Below are 21,884 nucleotides of genomic sequence, written 5' to 3'. Positions count from 1 at the left end.
TCATAAAATATGTTTTTAAAGCATATGCTGTTTTTTCTTAATGGATAGCCTACTGTAATGTGTAAATGCATTCTTCACATGTTTCCTTGGTGATTTTGAGGAGATAAAGGAGGTATATTCCAAGGAGGAGTTGGTTTTTTTGTGATTGCAGTTTGCAGTTTTTGTAAATTGTAAGTTTTCAAAACTATTTTAAAGATGTATTTTAAATTGTTGTATTCCCCCCTGGGGCGTTAGGGTGAAGGGCAAGTAATAAATTAAAATGATGATGGAGTTTGTGGCACTCATTCAGTCTGACTGCACTTGAACATTTGATAAATCATGGTTCATCACGATATGAATGAGCTCAGCATCCTGCTGTGCTGCACTGCTCCCCTGCTCTTTCTGTAGCTGTGAGGAGGAATTCAGACATTTTCACTTTTATTTTTGCTTAACCCATTTGTCATGTCATCTGAACCCAATAATCTCTGATTGATCTTAACTACGGTTTAAATGAAACAAGCCAGCTTCAAACTGTGGCTTATGAATCTGACTTGTTTCAATAAACTATAGTTAAGATTAACCAAAAATTTACAGTTTAGATGCAACACTTAAATGTGACTAATCATAAGCAAAGGTTTCTGATCTCACAGCAGCTCTAGAGGAGAGCCTGAAGGAAAACTAGGTTTGTTCCCTTAATGATAATCCATAACGATAGTTTACTGTGACATTCAAAAACAGTCACTGTGTGTTTATGGGTGGTTTTCATATAACAAGTGAAATCTATCAACATAAACAATGCCAATGTCAAGGGGTTGTGGCTCCCTAAATTCATGGCCCTTATAGTCATTGAACACACATAGCAATGAATTGGAGATTATTTGTGGCAAGTATGACTTGAATTGATCAGACTTGTTTTTTCCCTCCCTCATAGCTCCTCATTGAGAAGTGTGTCGTCTGGATCCTCAAGACCTTCCAAAGTCTGTTTGGTGTGTGGAGATGAGGCATCTGGGTGTCATTATGGAGTCGTTACCTGTGGCAGCTGTAAAGTCTTTTTCAAAAGAGCCGTGGAAGGTAAATCCTCATGTGGGTTCTTCTTTTATATTCTTTCTTATATGATTATAAGGAATTTTCATTGCATGTTCCACAATGCCTTTAACCTTAAGGACTATCGCTTTAAAATGATTCAAAAGATGTATGCACCATCAGCTTTATCTACAAAACACCTGGCCGCAGTCTGCTGTATGCCTCTAAGCTTTAATTCACATTTCCATAACTTTATTTTAAACCCTGATTTGTTTCATCTGCTAGAAGAAGTAAAGTAAAGAATTTTTCTGTAGCCACAAATAAACATGTCCAAACCTTTCATAAGCTGGAGGGGGATTCTGGGTAGAGTCAGGCAGATGATGCATCCAACTGTTCTTCAGAAATCCATAAATAATAACAAATGTAGCTTAAAGCTAATTTATGCATGGTAGTTATACAATCATGAACCCACCCTTTTAAGATTGATAAGCATTTGCATTCTCCTTCTAAAAAAGAAATGTTTAGGCCTGGGGAGGAATCTACTTTTCATTAAGAAGCATGGGTTTCAAGTGCCTGGAAATAAGTGATTTCTTTTTTAAGAAGGCATTTCAAGAACGCATACTTGCCTCTAGTTCTCACTCTGAAAACAATCTTTTGGACTATTCTGTATCCCCTACTCTTTTTCACTCATTTGCTCTAGCTTCATTTGACAGTCCTGTCCCTTTATCCTGGCAATTTCTCTCCACTTTCTGTCCTGTTCTTGATCTTAGTTAACACACCTTCCCTTCCGTAGTGTTGTGTCCTGCACTATATTAGACTGTTCATGCCATTCAACTGTACCTATCAGTATAAAGGTTTAAAGGTGAAGGGCTGGAAATAGAACAATTCAGCAAAACAGAGTTTTCGGGTAACTAATTTTCCTCTAGAGTTATGGACTTGAATTCTGTGCCTCTGTCTTCCTACTAAGAAGTTCCGCTGGATGTAATGGGACTCACTTAAAGTGAGTGTGACTGAGGTTACTATCTTAGGGTGTTTAGTGATGACACACTGTTGAAAAGTTCAGCATTATAAAGTTCATTGGAATACCCAAATTTATTGAGTGGGAAAACTCACTACTAGATGATGTGAGACAGCATATTCTATTTTACCAGGTGTTTCTTATATGGATAAAAGGAGAAAGAGAAGCAGGCTGCTGCTTTGAGTGACAGGCACATTGTCCTCCTAACCTTCAACTCTGCCTCTGAATGTATCTTTGGCTCAATGTAGATGTCAAGCTTAACTATAGTTTGGCAGGATGTCTGAATTGCAGTTGGCTAGAAGAAGGGAAGAATCCGATTTGGGTTTGCAAGCAAGGGCAGTGATAGCTATGGACTGGTGTGATGTCTGAATTAACAAGTCACATTTACGGCCATCACTCTGCAGTGACTGCTGCACATGGAAACAGGTGTGAATTTATGAAGCTGAACCCTGAGATAATGAAATGTGAAAGGGGTTGTCTGGTGTATATTCGGAAGCTCATACTGTGGCTTCAGGTCTAGAATTGTGGTTAGAGATGGTTTGGGGTGATGTCTCAGGATTGAATTTGTGTTTATATGCATGCATGTATATTCCTTTGTGGGGGCTTATTTGTATCGGGGCCCAGAGGCAGATTAATACCTCTCTGTCCATCTTGTATTCAAAACTTTTGCAATTACAGTAGTACCTCGAGTTACAAACACCTCAGGTTACAAACACTTTCGGTTACAGACTCCGCTAACCCAGAAGTAGTACCTCAGGTTAAGAACTTTACCTCAGGATGAGAACAGAAATCGCACGGCGGTGGCATGGCGGCAGCGGGAGGCCCCATTAGCTAAAGTGGTACCTCAGGTTAAGAATGGTTTCAGGTTAGGAACGGACCTCCAGAATGAATTAAATTCGTAACCAGAGGTACCACTGTACTTGTCATGTTTGTTTTGCTACCTTTGGAATTGACAATTAATTTAAGCATCCCAGCAAAAAAAAAGAAAAAGAAAAGAAAAGAAAAGAAAAGAAAAGAAAGAAAGAAAAAAGAGGGAAAATAGAGCTTAATCTAACAAAAATATTAGATTCACAGAATCGGTATGTTTTCAGATTCCCCCTCCCACTCATTTGCCAGCAGATATTCTCCCACATGTTCAAAGTGATTCTGCATCCTGTAGTGACTAGAGAGACATGCGGTGGCAATGTATACAAGGGTGACTGGAGTACTGCTTTTCAGTATTTTTCTCTATGTCTTTTACCTGGGCATTATGCTACTGTTGACCGCTTCTAGCCTCTAGAGTTTAAATTTACTTTTCTGTTAGGAAAAAGTACAGCAGACCTACAACTTATGCACACTTAAGTTGTGCCCATTCAGCTTTAGGTGCTTGGCAGAATAAATCAAAAAATTAAAAACGAGGCAGAAAATAAGAGGGTATCCATGGGGGCGGGGGACTTTGGCAACCCCAACTGCCATTGCACCCAGTGTGTTTTGACAATATATGATTTTGGCTTTAGGCACTATCCCTGAAATGTAAGCTCCACATAAGTTGTGGTCTGCTCCATGTAGCAATAGTCTGATATTGTCTTCTCCAACTCTAGCTTCCCTCCTTCTCTAATGAGATTTTAGTCACATTCAATTATTGTGCTAAAGATGCAGCAGAAAAGAGTCATGATTGCTTGTGTTCACCTGTTGACTCTACCTTTCTCCCCTAGTTATTCCTTTTACTAACAAAATTGAGATTGTACGTTCTTCAAGACAGAGATCTGTATAGTTTGCTTACGTTACTCCGTAAGGTGACATGTAGGACAGTAATGCTATATACATAATAAACTTGGCAAAGAACATTTATGAGAGATATTAATTAAAGGCAAGACATTTTACGATGGATCATTTACAAGTTGTTAGTGATCAGTGTTCAGTTGTTGCTCGCCACTTGTTGCTGCAGGCTTGTGTGAACTACATAGCAACAGTACAGTGAAACTGAAAGCTTGGAAGGCGTTAGGTACATAGTACAGATGGAATAAGCTTGTCTGTTACCTGATTAAAGCCCTTCATTTTAAAAAGGGGCAAGGAGCGAGTTACCATTTTAGCTGATTCAGTAGCACAGTTAGCTACAAACAGAAGCTGCTTAGGATGGTGTGGATTTTTTTTAACGACATCAATTTTTCTACTCAAATTCAGAAAATGCTATCTTGTGTGTTTTGTTTTCGAGGATTACTGGTGTTCATTAGCTAGACGAGGTTTTCGGTGCAGCGCTAGTATAGACTTGGTGTCTGCAATGGGGTGGGGGTTGAAGTTGCCTATTAGTATTCTCTGTTTCTCATTAAGTTTACTATCTGGGTGAGCACTTGTTTGGAGTGTCCCTCCCCTCCAATGTGGACTATTGGGGCACATTAGAGATCCTGTACCACCCATCTCTGCATTCTCCCTCTGCCTGATCTGATAGTGGTCATCTCAAACATGAGGAGGAACCTCCAGAATGGATGTTCTGGGAGACCTCAATATCCATGTCAAGGCTTACTTGTCAGAGGTAGTTCAGGATTGTCATGGCAACCATAAGGTCATGGAGCTGCCTCCAGTTGTCAGTGGCCCAACATGTGCTAAAGGTCATGCTATGGTATGGGAATGAGAGGGATTTTTCTTCTTTCCTTTCATGGCCAAATCACTTTTGAATGAGATTTAGGCTTGCCGTGTCTTCCTCTCTCTGCATGGGTGAGAGAACAATCCAATCTCGGGTTGATGGGTCCTAGAGAGAGTTATGAGAGCACTTGCAATATTTCTATTAGCATGGCTGGTGGTCCTGTCAAAGCCCTGGTTGCTTTGTGGAATGTGGAAATGACTCAGTTGATGTAATTGCTCCTAAGCTCCCTTTTTGGCACTGCTGGTTTGGCCCCTTGGTTTACAGGCAGATATGAGTGGTGTATGAGAACAGACAGTGATGGGAATGCAAGTCAGAAGTGGATCCTGCAAAACACAATGAAAAGCTCATCTCAGAGTCTTCTGTGACTTTATTTGCTAAGCACTTGGAAATTTGCATCCTTAATAATTTGCATGTCACTTCATTGCCATTAAATGGGTCTCTAGTGAACTGGGATTAATTTCATTTATTGAGGCCTAGGGACATAAACAAGGTGCTTGGAAGAGTACAGGGTGCCATCTTTTTGCTTGGACATTGCTGCTTCTGGCTCATAATGCTTGCTAGAAGGTGAGTTTTGAACCACCTTAAAGGACTATTCCAGCTCTCAGCCAAATGTCCAACGTAATATTTTTGGAAACTGCTCAAGTGGATGGTTGTTGTGCAAGACTTGGATGGCACTGATTATCTAGATCCATTTCAGTGTACTTACAGGGTTGAACTTTGCACTGAAAAGGCTATTTGCAGATAAACAGTGATTTGTACACTAATAGTTACCTTGGCTGTGAACATGGATAAGTGGAAAGGCTATTTGTAGGATTGGCCAAAGCAGTCTAGGTTCTCTATTATTAGAAAACTGTAAGTCTTGGTGAAAAATAATGCAGGGTCCTACTGCTCCCGTCCCACTTCTTGATCCTGGTGCATTTTCTTTCTCTTTTTCCTTTTTTCATATCTGGGACCAATGGATTGCAATCTTTGTCTGTGCATTTGGAATGAACATAATCTTTAAAAAGGAAAGGCAACTTTATTAATCTCTGTGTCTGGGAGTTTCGCATTTCTCCTAAATGTAATTTGATACCTGAAGCCCAAGAACTCAATCATTCATTCTCTGCCACATGGATCCAGAAATAAGACACTTCTGTTAGCCTGTGCACCGCATAATGCATGCAAATGCTATGCTTAACAATGCTAGCTGGAATTGTGAAAGTGATAGGTGCTTATTTGCTCTGATATTGTGTCATTATAATGATATACTATTGGGAGAGATTAATAACGGCACTCATTGTTTAGTATGCACTAGCACGTAAAATCAAAAACTAATGAAAGCCAACACTGTTGGAAAGTAATAATCTCAGACTTGCCATCATAAAACAGAATAGCCTAGCAGTGAGGAGAAATTTCTGCAGAATCAAACATAAAATGCCAAATTGAAAGATGGGAACTTTACAGGCTTTGGGAATTGGGACGGATATCTCATATTTGTTTTCCCACTGGGTCACCTTGTCGGTACTTGTGTGCTATTCAGTTTGAAACATAAGAGGAAGCCATTTTACAATAATATGCCTTTACACTGATTACAGGCACACAAATGTCTCTATCCCCAATAAGAGTGTGACATTTAGTCTTGATTTATTAGAACCAATTGAAATGTGATTTATTGCTTGGTCTCTGCTTTACTCTTTCACAATTAATTTGTTGAGGACACAGTATCCCCTAGTTTGGAGAATGTTAAAACCTTGCAAGTTAGAAATGCGAAGGAAGGGGTGGGCGTGGCTTGTTGGAAAGCTAAATGGCAGCATAATTCTGCGTCTCCAATCGCCCTGGGACAAAATCTAAGCAAAGTGGATCCTATTGACATCTGATCAAAAGTTTTATATAGCCTCAGCAAGGAGATGATTCAAGGAATACATGGACCAAAAAGCAAACCTGCACGGTTAGTTAGAGGGAGCTTTATCTGAGGCTTCAGAGGAGGCCTCAGACACTGACATGGCTAAAAGCATCATGAAAGTCCCCAAAGGCAGGAAAGTAGCTGCTACAATGGAGGAGGCCAGAGACTCAGATGTGTACATTAACAAAATAAGGCAAGCCCTAGCCTTGGACTGGAGAGCAGCCCTAGCTCCACTTGAGAAGAAATTTGATTTGCTATCTGACCAACTGTCAGGTGTTTCTAAAACTGCAAATGATGCACACAATCTTGCTCTAACCACCCAATCTGAGATCCAGCTCTTACAAATGGAGACTGAATATTTAGCTGTGAAGCTGGAGGAACAATCAGACAGGGACAGGAAGAGAAATGTGAAGGAACAACTGATGCTGGAAATGAACTTTTAAATGTTGCAGGATGTAGAACACATATTTGGTGCAGTTTGGCAGCCTGCCAAACATATTGCTTCTGCAATATGATGGCAAGGCATTTGTACAGTGTAACATTTGACCCAATATCTGGCTTAGTTCCTGGTGATCATACGTAGAGCCATGTCTTTTCTCTAGCTTTCTGGAGGGCTGTAGGCAACACAATGACTGGGCAACAAAGGTGAGCAGTTTGAAATTAGCATGGTCAAACACACATGAGAAACTGTCATAGGGTTTCCTGTGTGGCAGTGATGATGGCTAATAATTCCTACTTTTCCATCACCATTGCATCTGTGAACTGTTGGCCAGCAGAGTAGTCCTGAATGGTAAAGAGACTCAACTATTGTAATGTATCTGCCTGCCTTAAAAATAATAATGCATTTTTGATACATTTCAATAGAAGAAAAAACAGAAAGTAATAAACAATAGGGAAAAAGAGTTACATATTCTATTACATTCAAAAATACCATCACTGACGGACTTCCCTTCCTTGGTTCCTTTTATATTCCACTTCCTCTCGCATCATCTTAGTTTCCCCAATCTTTCCCATGAATTCTCATTCTGGGGCTGCCTTTTAAGATAATTTGAAAACTTCAGATGGTGCCTTTAAAAAATAAGCTGAGCCTCCCCGCATGCTCACTCACTGGTGCAATTGTGGGGAAGAGCTCAGAAGCTTTCTGATTAACAATAATTTCTCCTGAGCCCTGTCCCTTCAATTATTTTTAAAAATAGATTAATATTTATCCCACCCATCCCTGGATAGCAACAGCCCTTACTTGGCATCACTGCCTACTGAGAGCGAGAGGTCAAAGGTCAAGGCGGAGGCATGGTCAGCACAGTGCAAACTCAGTGGTGGGAGCACTGTTGATGCCAGTGATGGGAGGTCAGGCAACTACTGCCTCCCTGCCCTGCTGCTGGATAACATTCTGAGAGCACTGCCCAGTGTTTCAAAGAGCATTTAGAACTTATACGAGGACTCCCAAACATCATGCCCCTGCATATAGCAGTTCAGTGCCTGGTTGCAGTTGTGGACTGACTGAGGGCTAAGAAGCTGATAGAGACATCAATGACAAATGATTCCTCTAGATGAGTGAAGTCTGGAGTGGGTTTATTTGACAGTGTTCTCTTGGCTGAGGAACGCTCTTCTTAAAGAGGCTTGCTTGGTGGTCCCACATTAATAATAATAAAAGAAACTTCTCCCAAAAAACGCTACTAATGATATATATTTACCTCTGCACATTGATGTTTGTTGCTTGCTTTTCAGCTAACATGAAGCGTTTTGGGCTGTTTTGTGTATTGCTATCCATTTCTATATGCTTAACCTCTGTTTTACTTTCTGGTGCTGATTTGGACTTCAGCATTGAATTGATTGTATTTTATTGTGTTCTTAATTTTGTGTTACATTTAAAGTGTGTATGTCTTCTAGAGAATTCATTTTGTGCAGTGACAAATGAGGGTAAATGTATTATAATCGAGATAAAATGCCACATTAGTTTTACCACTACTCTGTGGTAAGCAATGTATGTAAACAATACTCTGAAACAATATGCACAAATTTATATTAGATGTAAGCCTTTTTATGAATCCTTTGGTGGAAGCAGCCTTGGCTACAAACTACACGATGAATGAATAAGATATATTTTTTCAGATGCATGTTGCAACTGATATATCAACAAGCTATATTTCCATTAAGGAAAAAATCTGATATTCAGACTACATCATGACTAGTAGTCACAAGATAACCTTCTGATCCATGAATTTTTCCAATCTTCTTTTCTTATTATAGAATCCTATAATAAAGCTAGGTGTCTTCTTTTTCTTGTCCAGCTTGTCAAATATGGGGGTTTCACAATAATACTATTTCAAAATTTAATCAAGTGTTTAAGTAGGTTGAAGTCCTCACATTATTTCAAATTGCTGTACTTATTTTCAGCATTTTCAGAGTTGGAACAACTTATTTTCAGCATTGTATATGAATACTTTCTATTAATATCACCAGCTGCTGCTTCTTTTAGCAGGGCTCTTAGCATTAATAGCTTCATGGCTTCTTCTTTTTGTTGTTGTTTTAAAAGCTGTTGAAAATCTTCCTGCCTGCAGTTTGTAGAGGCCGTCAACTAAAGAAGTTGGCAAAACTATTGTCCCTTAGCAGGAGACACACACTTAAACAAAAAGTGACTGACAGACTAAATCAGGGTTAATTGCTTGGCTAAATGCATTGTTGTAAGTTAACTTGTGCCCATTTAGAGGTGTCAGAAACATGGAGTTTGGCTTTGAGCCCTTCTGTGTGTTTGCATAGTAGGCATTAATCATTATACTCATTACCAGGGTTAACTGACCACTTCCGAGCAATAGTGAAAATTGAGGTCATCAGTCTTTCTTGTTAAACCAGAAAGAGAGATCTCTCTCACATTATATTAATCATTAGCTCACAAATTGTGCAACATTTATACTTGATTTTCTTCTGCTAGGAACAAACTTTATCTTCTTTTTCTTCCCTCCGCCTTATATATGTCTATCTATAAATGCCATCTTAATTATGGTGGGTTAACCTCTGTCACATCTACATAACAAATAATAATAATAAATGAACTCGTTACCTAATTGAAGTACAAGCACTTATTCCAGACATCAGTATTCATTAAGTCCTACTGCCAGATTCAATAGCTGTAGCTGGAATTGGTCAGTGTGATTTCCTGATATGAAGCAACATTTTTATGGAGATCATTACTTCTACACTTCTTTTGTATTTTTACTTCTTTGTGTGTGATCAACTTGTGTTACAGTATCAGTGTCTCAGTTTGGAATGTCTCAGTTTCATTTGGAACGAAGTTTGATGAATGGAACAGTTAAACATCAGGACCAACAAAATGAGCAGATTAGTCAAAGAACATGATACTTCCTTTTAAATTATTTCTATGAGAGGCCTTGAAACAATGGTCGTTGCCTTACTACCATGAAGAAGATTAATCTCTTAAAGCTGAGATTTTCCAACATCTGAAGTATTGAAGCAATCAAAAAATAATCTGAAAGTTGTCTTTTAAAGTGCTTTCAGTACCCCTGGTTATTAGATAGGATAGCAACAGATATTTCATAACTAATATTTGTTCATCTTCCTGGGTTTAAAAAAAAAAAAAACACCCTCTAGTTTCATTGACAATTTTAGGAAACGGCCTTGTATGAAATGAAGTAAGGACATAAACTCTTTGTGAATGAGATATTGTTTAAAATCAAGAACTTTTCCAAGCAAGTGGAGAATTGCTATATTTTTAAACAAGTTTTTGTTTGTTTGTTACATTTCTCTGTTTAGCTGGCCTTTGCACGATTTGAGTTTGGCACCGTATTTTAGGGGTTATTAAAAATTCTGTGATGCGGTGGGTTTTTTGTGTTGGCATAAGGAGTAGAGCCAAAAAATTGGAATGTGATTGTTGTTCCATACATTTCCTGCATCTTCTGTTGTTTCAACAATACTTGGCAAACAGAAAAACTAAGAGCAGCCTGTAGAACGTTATTATTTAGTCTAAGAAACTGAACACACTCTTGAGCTGCGATAAGCAGGCCTGTGTTGGGGGGAGTTATCTAGGACTGATGATGACAAATAAATGAATTAAAAGGAAGACAAAATTCTTAGTAAAAATGCTCACTTCTTTCTTTGAGGTTTCTTTGGTGGTCTAAGCACATATTGCTTGTATGGAAATAGTAGAAAGGCAATGAGTAATTGCATATGCAAGTACTGCTGTTTAATATTTACTTAATGCCAGAATCGTGCAAGGCATTGCAGTGATATGAGCCATGCCCTGGAGGCTTATGTGGCACCCCAGACATAACAACATGGTAAACATACTTTCTTTCTTAGGATAATGGCATTCCAAGTGATAGAAAGTGATGGATTTCATTTGCAAATAGAATAACCTTGATTCCTCACTTTCCCTTGCTCACCTGCTTTAGTGCATTTGCATAGGAATACTTTAAGTACTGTAATCATCCCTGTGCAGTATTCTAGAAAAACAATTTCATTCTGTTTCTGTATGTGCAATATGCTACACCTGACCTTTCTGGATTTGGGGCTTTTCATTTTATAGACATTAGAAACTGTGATTTATTTATTTTTTTAAAACCCTACAAAACTCCACTACAGAAATTATGCCTTTTAAAGTGTGTCGTGTCTCCCCCCCCCCCCGCAATGTTGGTTTTGGCTACTTACCAGCTTTGAAAACCTCACACTGCTTCAAGAGTGTACATAAGTGGGAACATACTAATCAGTTATATGAAATATTTTACTACGTTTCATTATAATCTACTTACTAAAGTGGAAAAACCTTTTTAGCACGCTAAATTCATTTGCTCTAATTTTTGTTTGATTTAGTGCATGTGGCATTTTCAAACACACCTCTTACAGAGCTAATTTTATCTGGTTCACAGCCATACTAAGAGAAATTCTTGATTACCACCATATTTTAAATCAGAATGCATTTTATGCAGTGCTGGATTTACGTATAAGCTAAACAAGCTATAGCTTAGGGCCCCACTCTCTTGGGGGCCCCCCAAAAAATGTAAAGAGCCCCCCCCCCGGGTGTACAAAAAACCTGGATGTACATTTCCAAAATATAAGATAAAAAACAAATAAAATAAACCTGCATACAGTGACAGTGTTTTGTTTTGTGTTGTGTAGGCTTTTGTGATGTAAGTAATGGGCCCCGCCTGCTAGCCTGGTTTGCTCATTTCTATATATAGGGTGCCTACATTCTGCATGGACTAGTTGCATGGCAACATGTGCAAATGGCTTTAGATACCTATTAGATCCTTAAATTACCATATAGCATATATTCAACACAAAAAACAGTGACAATTTGTTGTTGACAAAGGACAGCTGGACATATAAAGGGCCACATTACCTTCAGTAGCTTAGGGCCTCATCAAACCTAAATCTGGCCCCGATTTTATGGCATATTTAAAAACGTATGTTTAAAAAGAGGATTGTGGTGTTGCCCTTCACTTTAGACTTCAGAACAGTGGCGTAGCGTGGGGGGTGCAAGGGGGGCCAGCCGCACCGGGCGCAACATCTGGGGGGGTAGGGTTAGGGGGCGCAAATCCACGGGTTAGGGGGTGCAAATTACTTGCCTTGCCCCGGGTGCTGACAACCCACGCTACGCCACTGCTTCAGAATACCAGTTGCTAGAAAACAAAGGAGGGAACTGTGCTCTTGTGCTCTGTTCCTGCATCTTGACTTCCCATAAGCACCTGTTTGGCCACTGTGAGAACAGGATGCTGGACTAGGTGGGTCACTGGCCCGCTGGGTCACTTCTTACATGACTTAATGATTTGGTGATGCTGACATTTTTTGTCGAAACTGCAAGTCAGGACCCCTGAAGTTGGTAGGCCCCAAGGCTCTAATCCTGGTAACGTGCTTGGGCTGGAGAGTTCCAGTGTCTTAACCAATACCTTTCCATTCACTTCATTCTCAGGAATGGGTCCACATGCAAACTCTGTTGTACACACAGAGCTCTCTGTGACATTGAAGTGAATGGGGAAAGCTGTGATCATGCAGGAGTCTCTTTGTCTGATAGGAATTGCAATAGCACATGCTTGAGATAACTAAACATAGTGACTTTCTCCCCCCCCCCCCTCAACCATTTTATTGAAAAAGTTTTCACTGATAACAATGAACCCAAATCCCCCATCCCACTCCATCAAGTAAAAGTACAATCACAAAATCAAATATGTAAGCTCGTCTTCCTTCACCTTTCCCTGTGCTCCTAGGATTATGGCAAATATTTGTTTCCTACAAGGATAAAAGTGGTGAAGGGGACTACTCTTTTGCATTCATTATAGATAGATCAAGGTGATCCAATGCATGGCCCAAGGGCAGCATGCGGCCATCAAGGCCTTTTTTGGTGGCCCTCAGCAACATTTGACATGCCCCACCCCTGTCCTCACACTGCCTTCCTAAAGCTGGGTAGTGCTTTCCTCACTTTCAGAAGGATGTGGGAGGGCTCTTGGACCCTGCCAGAGTCTCACACCTCCTTTCCAAAGCCCTGTACCTCACTTACCCAGCTTTGGGAAAGCAGCATGAGAGCTAAGGTGGACGGGCGCCAAATTTGGGTCTCACTCCCTGCCCCCCATGCAACAAGGCAGTGTGCAGCCCATGGATTCCATGTCAAAATACTCTTGCAGTCCAACTGGTATGAAAAATTGGACCACTCTAAGATAGACTATGGTAAATTGTTGTTTCCTCCTCTTTCAGTATATGCTTCTGATGGTGATGAGAAGGAAGCTCGGGGTGGTAGTCCTGCTGAATATACTTGTCCAAAGAGTGTGACCTCTTCTATATGATGTTAAACATCTAGCACTCTTGAAATGAGGCCCTGAATACCAAACTTTGCTTTGCTTTCCCATTTTGCTTCTCATTAAGTCTGCTGAATTATGTTGTTGAATTGAAACCTTCCTTCTCGACCTGGTTGCTTCTGAGTTCACTCACAGTGTTCGCTCACAAGAACCTCCCTGTTTGCCTCAAAGCAAGATGCATTTCTGTATGTATTCTTGGGTGCAACAAAAGTTCTTCCATCCATTTAAGAAATCCCATTGCGGTGGAGCTCATCCAATGCACCTGTATCTATAGAGGCAGCCTATGAAATACATTGAGGCCACCGTGATAGAGCTGCTGTTGAATTGCAAATAGACCTCCCATTTTGGAATTCAGTGTAGACTTTTAAAATTTAAATGGTCTGACGAATGTATGCTAGAAACACTACAAATAACTTCCTGTATCTCTTGAACCATCCAAAGGAACAAGATAAAACCAGCATTTATCTTCCTGATAAAGTTACCCTAAATAAACAGAGTCCTTTTTTAGGCCTCATTAGGACTTGAAGCAAAGTTAAAGACATGCTTTGAAAGTCACCTTCAGCATAATAAGGCTTCCTTTTTTTATATGCATTTTGAACCCCCAATATAGTTGATGTGCCTCCAATTATTACATTATTGGCAACCTGTAAAAAAATCATCCATCTTAAATCACCAGATCAGCAGATAGCTGGATTTACTGGAGTATTTTAGTGGCACTGTTTAAGTATAATTGTAACAGCATAATTGTAGAAAATAGGAGGGAGGGAGCAAAGGAAGGAAGAAAGGGGCAAATATATATTAGAACAGAGATATAGAACAATCATGTGTTTGTTGTAATCTGATAATGGAATGGGCAGTATGATCTATGAAAGATAAAGTAGGAGAGGCAATGCCTTTTAATTGAAAATTTCTTATTTTGTTTTGTTAAAGTTTAACATATCCTGTTTATCAAGCATTCACTGTTAACATAAATTGCCTCCCCTTCAGTATTTGTACAGATTATTCTAGCAGTTCTGTTCATTTAGCTCTGAGTATCGCCTTCTTTCTTCCTTCGCTTCCCTTTTGAAGGGAATATAGGAAAAATCTTTGTAGCTGAAAGTGCACAAGCATTTTGAGCTTCACAGGCATATTTGAACTTGTCTATGAGAAGAGGTGAAAGAGGCAACAGGGCAGGGGCAGCCAAAGAAGAAAAGAAATTGGAATATCCACTAAAGATAAAAGATATGTGAATCTATAAAGTCCGACATATGCTGGCCCTATGAAAGCATATTAAGTTATTGGTTCCTTTTGCTGAATGTAATGGAAGGAAACAGTGTTTTCCCCCCCTTCCTAGCATACTGCCTCTCATTGGTTTTCACATCTTCCCAGTGGAAGTAGATAATGCTATGTTACATCTTCTAAAGCACACAGGAGTGTTAATTAGTGTAAAGTGGTTGTGTAGTATTGTCAGTTTCAATATATTAACCATATTGGAGATCTGAAGTACTGAACTTTCTTGCTTATATGCATAATTACTTAGGTATCCATTTAATTGAGTTTTTTTTTGGAACTGGCTGCCAGTTAGCTTCCAGGCCTAATTCAGAGCACCCGTTTTGACCTATAAAGCCGTAAGCAGTTCAGGGCTGCAATACCTCAAGGACAGCCCCTCCTCATATTGCCTGCCCTGGGCCCTGCACTCATCATCTGAGGCCTTTCTTCATGTGCCCGCTCCACAAGAGGTCTGGAGCATGGCAGCACGAGAGCGCGCCATGTCTGTGATGATTCACTGTTTGTGGAATGCTGTCTCCAAGGAGGCTTGCCTGGTGTTCTCATTACATATCTCTCTTTGTGAAAACAAAATTATATGAAATAAAATCCCACCATACTGAATAGAAATGATCAGCATATTTCTGTACCTTAGATAGGTGCAAATTATGTGTCATTTTTTCTTGCAATAACTAACTTCAAAATAGAATTTGGTTCAAGTGGTTGGTGCATCTTTCTAAATGAAGAATAGGAGAGATCTATGGGACTAAGGGTTTTGAGCCAATGATGGCTGAACCCTATTGAGCTAGTCCTCTTTGCCCGGGACATTTTATTCATGCTTAGAATGTGGTGAAAGAGAGCTGGATGGGCATATTGGAGATGTGCATATATCTCCCAGTGCTTATTATTTATTTGCTTGTTTTATGCATTTGTACTTCCCTTCATCAATAGGAAGAGCTGTAGCTCAATGGTAGAACATCTGCTTTGCACGCAGACGGTCCCAGGTTCAGTCCTCGTCATCTCCAGCTGTATAAATTTTATTGAATGAATGAATGAATATGCCTGATGGTCTCTTGTTCTGTCTGTACATGTACCTCTGTGTGTATGTACACATAGAACTAAGGTGGGAAACACCTCCCTATCTTAATACTCTTTGTAGAGATGCTACACCAATGTTGCGAGTGTACACTTTTGAACTGCCCTTGGGATGCAATTAGAAAAGAAGCCAGATAATATCATGTTAAACCACTTTGTAGTAATATTAGACAATGCCGCTTTTATAAAAGAATATTTGCAGAAATAGTATCTTGGGGAGAAGATAGTTTCTGAAAATGAAAGTGGAAACTCTAGATGGTATAGAGAGTTGGAAGACTGAAGATGAGAAGTCAATGTGCATACTAATTATTATGAAATATCTAATTTACTTGGGAAAATGAGCCATATTCCTTTTGTGCCTTGCTTAAACATTTGCTTTTCTACTTTTAATTGTGTTATTTTAACACGTGCTTCAACAGAAAGGTGAGGAGTAGAAAAAATTATGAAACGGGGAATTAAAGTACTGTAATGAGCAACTGATCTCTCCATCGTTGATAAAGATACTTTGGCTGCAGTTCCCAGTCCACTTACTTGAGAATAGTTCCATTTAGTCAGCAAAATAATAGAAGCCACGATATGGAAGGAGGAAACAGCAGAGATATTCAGACTAAAGTGAAAGTTAGAATAAGAGAGAAGCAGAGATAATGGATAAAAAAAAGGAGAAAGAACACTGAAGATAAAATAAGTAGTAGAAGCAATCTAGGTCAGTAAAGAAAGATGAAATAAATGGTATAATCCACCAGAAACTTGTGCAAGCCCTAGGTAAATTGTGCTCAACCATTTTAGAAAGAAAATAACCTTAAAAGGAATGACAAAGTAGTTGATTGAACTGAAGGGGGGGGATATTATCACATGGTTTTAATGCAGGGGGGAAGTATATTAAAGTTGCATACGTATACACACTCTGGAATTAACTTGTGAGCATAGGTGCATGAGACACTCTGTGAGGGTTCAGGTTTTTGGAGCCTGGCGTGTTTACTCAGATGATGTGAACCTTGTGCCTTGATGACTCAAAATAGGTGTAGTTGTTGGTTGGTTAATTAATTTACCGCTTAATGCCAAAATAGTCTTTTAAGTGATTTACAAAATATTTTTTAAAATTACACATTATAAAATACACCATAAAACAATCCCATTAAAACATTAAAACCTTTAATCATTAATGCTGGTCGTTAAAATATGCAATGAAATAATCCTCAGATACACTGTGTCATGTATTTTCTCTAGGGTCCTCAGGCCTCTTGATTTAATTATCTTTTTAGCTTGTTTAGCAACATGAAGTTGTTTCTGGTTATGGCCATATTGTTGCTGATGCTCCCCTTTGTTTATAAAAATAACTAATGATTATGAATGACTAATTTCCTTCTACAATACCAGGTGGGCTCTTGTTTAGGAATGCCATGGTCACAATGATAATCTGTCACTCTGGAGCTGGGTGGCAGAGGTACATGCATCCCAGGCAGGATCAGGGCCCCCTGAAGGTAAATCAGCAGTCTTAAGTCATCTTTGGAACAGGAGACTAAGCATCTCACCAGAAAAGGATGGCTTCTCAGGACAAGAGGAAAAGCAAATGGCTGATAATTCCAAGAGAGGTTAATCCAATAGCCGAGAAATGGGGCAAAGAATATGGAAGGTGGTGTGACAAAGCTGGGAAAAGAATAAATGGGTTAACCTTGAATTAGACTACCTGTGACCTGAGAGTTCAGTGCTCAGGTGTACTGAGTCCTATGCTAGCACAGTGAAAATGATCAGTGTGCAGGGAGAATGTTGATTATGAAAATACATTGCATGGAGACAGACTTTAAATTATGGGAGTATGAAAATCGGTTTGTGTGTGCATGCATGTATATACACAGAGAGACATTTGCAAGTGTGTATGTGAGAGAGTGTGTGTGATCACATCTTGCTATTTTTTTCTTGATTTCTTCTCTTTTTTTCTTGAACAGACCTCTGGAAATTTACATTTGTTCATGACACAGCTGTGCAGGCTCTGATTCCTTTAAATCTGTGTGCTGCAACTCAGTAATTCCCAACCCCTCCCCCTCCCCTCAAAAAACAACAACAAAGAACTTTGCAAGCTTCTGGCACACCCTTGATCTACTTTTTGTAAATTACAATTAATTAAATTACTGTACATACACCTGAGCAATGCAGGCCATTATTTATTAGTTTACTGTTGCTACTGCATAGTCAGAATGCACTGGTTTGAACAGAATTGGGGAAGTTAATTATCACAAGCTTTAGTTTGCTCTAATAATAAGTAACCAGTTATGGAGAGAAACTGAACATAGGTGTAATATTTTATTAAGTGGTAGGAATTTGGGCATGTAGTTGAATTTGCATTGCAGAATTTCGAGGGACTGCCCTAATCTGTTTCCCGGGTTGTTCCAACCAGTTCAAGAGCAGTAAAACAAGGTTATGTAATTGACATGTGATGTAGCCTAAAATAGTGAGTGCAAACATAGGCTGCTGTTGCTGGGCAGTTGGCAACTGCTTTGAAAAAAAATCTGTTCACTGTATAAGAGAGAACATTTTAAAATCAAAACGTATAGCTCAGTTTTTAAAAATCTCACAAAATGGAAAAGTTTGTGGACTTTCCCCCAGTAAAATGCAGTGAGTTTTTTTTAAAAAAAGCTTGAAACAACAGATGTTGTCAATTGTGCTTTGTTTTAAAAATGATGAGTATTAATATTGAAAGAGAGAAATGGCATGATGCCTGTGTGCCTGTCTGTCTGTGTTTTAAAACATATCGCTTGCTGAGGATGGGCTTGCGTTGTACCTAATACAGTTAAAGTGAAATATTATTTAGCAGTCATGTTTCACCACTTAGGAGATTGCAGGCATGCGGTGATATAACAGCACTGATTTAAGTAAGTGAGGTATTGACTTGAAAGCTGCCAGGAAAAGTTGTATTTCACATGCAGCTGGGTGAGTCGAAAGGAAAGGCTGCTGCTGAATTATATGATTTTTGTTCTGCAGCAGTAAAGACTGCTTCGCTGAGCTAAGGCAGAGAGGGGAAGATCCCTCCACTACAGAGAAAGGCCTATTTGAGAGCTAGATTTCCAGGAGATGCGTCCTCCCTGCCCCCAGTCGCCTTTTCCTCATTGATTTTCCACAGCATATTTTCATTCCATTCCACTGGGCAAATAATTAAAACAGCCAGTTTCAGAAGTGAAACGAGACCCAAAATAAGTATGTGAAGTTAATGTAGCCAAGGGGCTGTTAATAATGTTTATTTATGAGCATGAAGCAAGCTTATGAATGTGAAGAAAGAATCTGGCCTTGGTTCCATCCCTCTGTAAGTTAGGAAGAACAATCTGTGGAGCTGAGTTTTCTTAAAGCCCAAATGAAAAATCACACAGGTATGCATGGCATCATTTCACTACATTGGTATCATCAGAATAAAACCCCTTTTTAAAAGTTCAACACCCATTCTAGGGATGCCCTAGGACCTAGGTAATATATTCCCAAAGTCCAAATTACTTAATTAGCACAATATGCAGAAACATTATCCTAGCTCTGAAAACTCTACATTCTGTAGCCATTTTGTCAAGCCATATCGCGCTTATTAACACATACCAAAAGCAATTCATTCAGCATAAGGAGTATTGGATTTTTTATCCTGATTATCGGCTGTTGTGCGACTTCCTGTGTTGTGGTTGTCATTCTCTTGGTCCACTCAAGGGTGTTGTGGATCTTGCTGCAAGGGATGGGAAGGCAGGGAAATTAGGCTGCTATGCCTTGTTGTTAATTTATTGCAACATGAAAGGCTACTTCCCAACAGCCTTGTTTTGGAGTTTCTCGTGGGCCTGTTGGAAGGTTAGATTTGATTACTTTGTGTCTTTAAAACGAACATAACATAAAAAGTGCATGGGTAGAGGGGATGTTACATCTTAACAGTTCAGCTAAATTCAATCTTGTGAAAGTTGCACCCTAAAACATACAAGTGTGGGGGGAAACACAGTACAGTGGTACCTCGGGTTAAGTACTTAATTCGTTCCGGAGGTCTGTTCTTAACCTGAAACTGTTCTTAACCTGAAGCACCACTTTAGCTAATGGGGCCTCCTGCTGCCTCGCTGCCGGAGCACGATTTCTGTTCTCATCCTGAAGCAAAGTTCTTAACCCAAGGTAATATTTCTGGGTTAGCGGAGTCTGTACCCTGAAGCGTATGTAACCTGAAGCGTCTGTAACCCGAGGTACCACTGTACAGACCAAACCTGACTGTTTCTTTTAAGCAAGAGCAGAGTTTTTAATTGCTCATCTGACAACACCTGGTCCGTAAACTTTGAATAATGCACCTGACCAGCTTTGTGGTTCTGGTGCAAAGAAAGGGTCTTCTTTGGCTGATGTGAACATAAGAACTTTCAAGCTGGATCAGACCAAAAGCCCTTTCCAGTTCAGTATCCTGTTCTTGCAGTGGCCAACCAGGTGCTTAGGGGAAGCCCCCAAAACCAAATATAAACACAACAGCCCTCTCCTGCTTTTCCCCGGTAACTCCTTCGGTAACTTCCTTCCTTGGTAAGCATAGTACATTCAGAGGGTTGTACACCATGTGTCCCTTCCACCAATGGATGGGCACCTTTGTGCAAGTGACTAAGGATCCAGCACAGACTGCTTCTGCATCACTTCCCATACTGTTATGGTGGAGGATCCCCAAACCCTACAGTGTTTTCCTTCAGAGAAGAAACAATCCGAAACTCATACCTGCATTCCTCTAGCAGGAGCATACCACATGTTGAGTTCCAACCCAGGGCATGCAATATGGCTGAATTTCGTAAACTGGGCTTTTACCTTTTGCGGGTGGGACTTGATTAGCAACAACACAGGTATTTATTTATTTTGCAATATTAGGGTGATTCCATTAGCCTCAATTTCTTTTGTAGTGAATGATTACTGTGCTTATTTTGCATGCATTTAAGCCAGGGCCATGATCACCTCTGGTAAAACTCCGAAAGGCTTTGGTCAGCATGGATGTGCACAACACACACAGGCACACTCCCCTAGTCTTCAGCTGATCCATTTAGATCAGCTGAAGAGGGCACATAAAACACACACGGAACAAACAGACAGACACACTCTCACACACGGGGATCAGCACTTCCTTTTTGCTTATCAGATCACTCATCTGATGAGTGAGGGCACAGTCTGTATCTCCAGCGTGGCACTGGACTAAGCAGAGAAACTGAAACCTCTCTGTCTGGCCCAGCACCATGATGAGGATAAAAAAAAATGCACCACCTCTGCTGCTGGCGCTCTGTATTTTCCTCCTCAGTGGTAGTGCCGCCACCAGAAAATTAGATCAGGGACTGCCAGGCCACCAGGGAAGGCTTTCTAGACTAGATCAAGCCTGCAAGCCAGCGGTTCACCACCCCTGATTTAAGCTTTAATTGAACTCTCACTAGCCAAGCTTTTCGCATGTCTTTTGCCATTTTGACCCCATTTTGTACAGTTTGCCCTCTGTATCCTTGTGTTTATAAACCTGTTAACTCAGAATAATGCTTTTTTGCATTTGATAAAGTGAATTCTAGTCCATGAAAGCTGGAACTCTAGACTATATATATAATGTGCATTAGCCTTTATGGCACTACAAAGGTCTCTGTTGTTTTTGCTACCTCTTTGGAAGTTTTTACTAAAGAAGTAACTTTCCTGATTTTATGCTCTTCATTTATGAATTCTGTTCTGCTCTCTTGGGTATTGTGCTGGAGGGCTCTTTTCTTTTAAAAATTGTTTTATGATTTAATGTGGTGTGCTGCATCAGGTGCTCTGGAGGGTTTGTATTTAAAGAGATGTAACATTAGATTGCAAACAAGGGAGAAATCCCTTCTTTCATCTCTAAGTCTTTATACAGTTGAATGCAGTAGAATATAACTTTTTTCTTTTTCCTTTTTTGTTGTTAATGCAGGGCAACACAATTATTTATGTGCTGGACGGAATGACTGTATAATTGATAAGATTCGAAGAAAAAACTGCCCAGCTTGCCGATTACAGAAATGTCTTCAAGCTGGAATGAATTTGGGAGGTAAGCATATATCATTACTAGAAACTCACTGAGAAAACATGTTTTAAACACGTCTATTCTTAAACTGGTATCAGCTGGATGGTCTCAGAAGTTTTATCCTGAATTACTCAACTAAGAAAGAAGTATTATACAAAAGCTACTAAAACCCTATTGTCATTCTAGGTTTTTTCCCTTTTTTTGAAATATGTATTTTA

The 21,884-nt window shown here is 39.6% G+C and overlaps 1 protein-coding gene across 20 annotated transcripts in view; it reads left to right on the top strand.

Annotated features, from left to right (window-relative positions):
- The window catches only part of NR3C2 (nuclear receptor subfamily 3 group C member 2), a 141,920-nt gene that overhangs the window by 85,553 nt on the left and 34,483 nt on the right, over window positions 1–21,884 (top strand). For 11 of the 20 annotated variants that reach the window (XM_083457172.1, XM_083457170.1, XM_083457173.1 and 8 more), the window contains 2 exons: window positions 911–1,050; window positions 21,574–21,690. In XM_083457172.1, the coding sequence (XP_083313298.1) occupies window positions 911–1,050; window positions 21,574–21,690 (257 nt within the window). Of the gene's footprint in view, window positions 1–910; window positions 1,063–21,573; window positions 21,691–21,884 lie in introns of all 20 variants that reach the window. The other 9 variants (XM_083457169.1, XM_083457183.1, XM_083457186.1 and 6 more) reach the window with 1 other exon arrangement.

Source organism: Podarcis tiliguerta (assembly GCF_965153285.1).
Source record: "Podarcis tiliguerta genome assembly, chromosome: 9".
In the NCBI taxonomy this organism is placed as follows: domain Eukaryota; kingdom Metazoa; phylum Chordata; class Lepidosauria; order Squamata; family Lacertidae; genus Podarcis; species Podarcis tiliguerta.
This window is presented reverse-complemented; position numbering and strand designations above follow the sequence as displayed.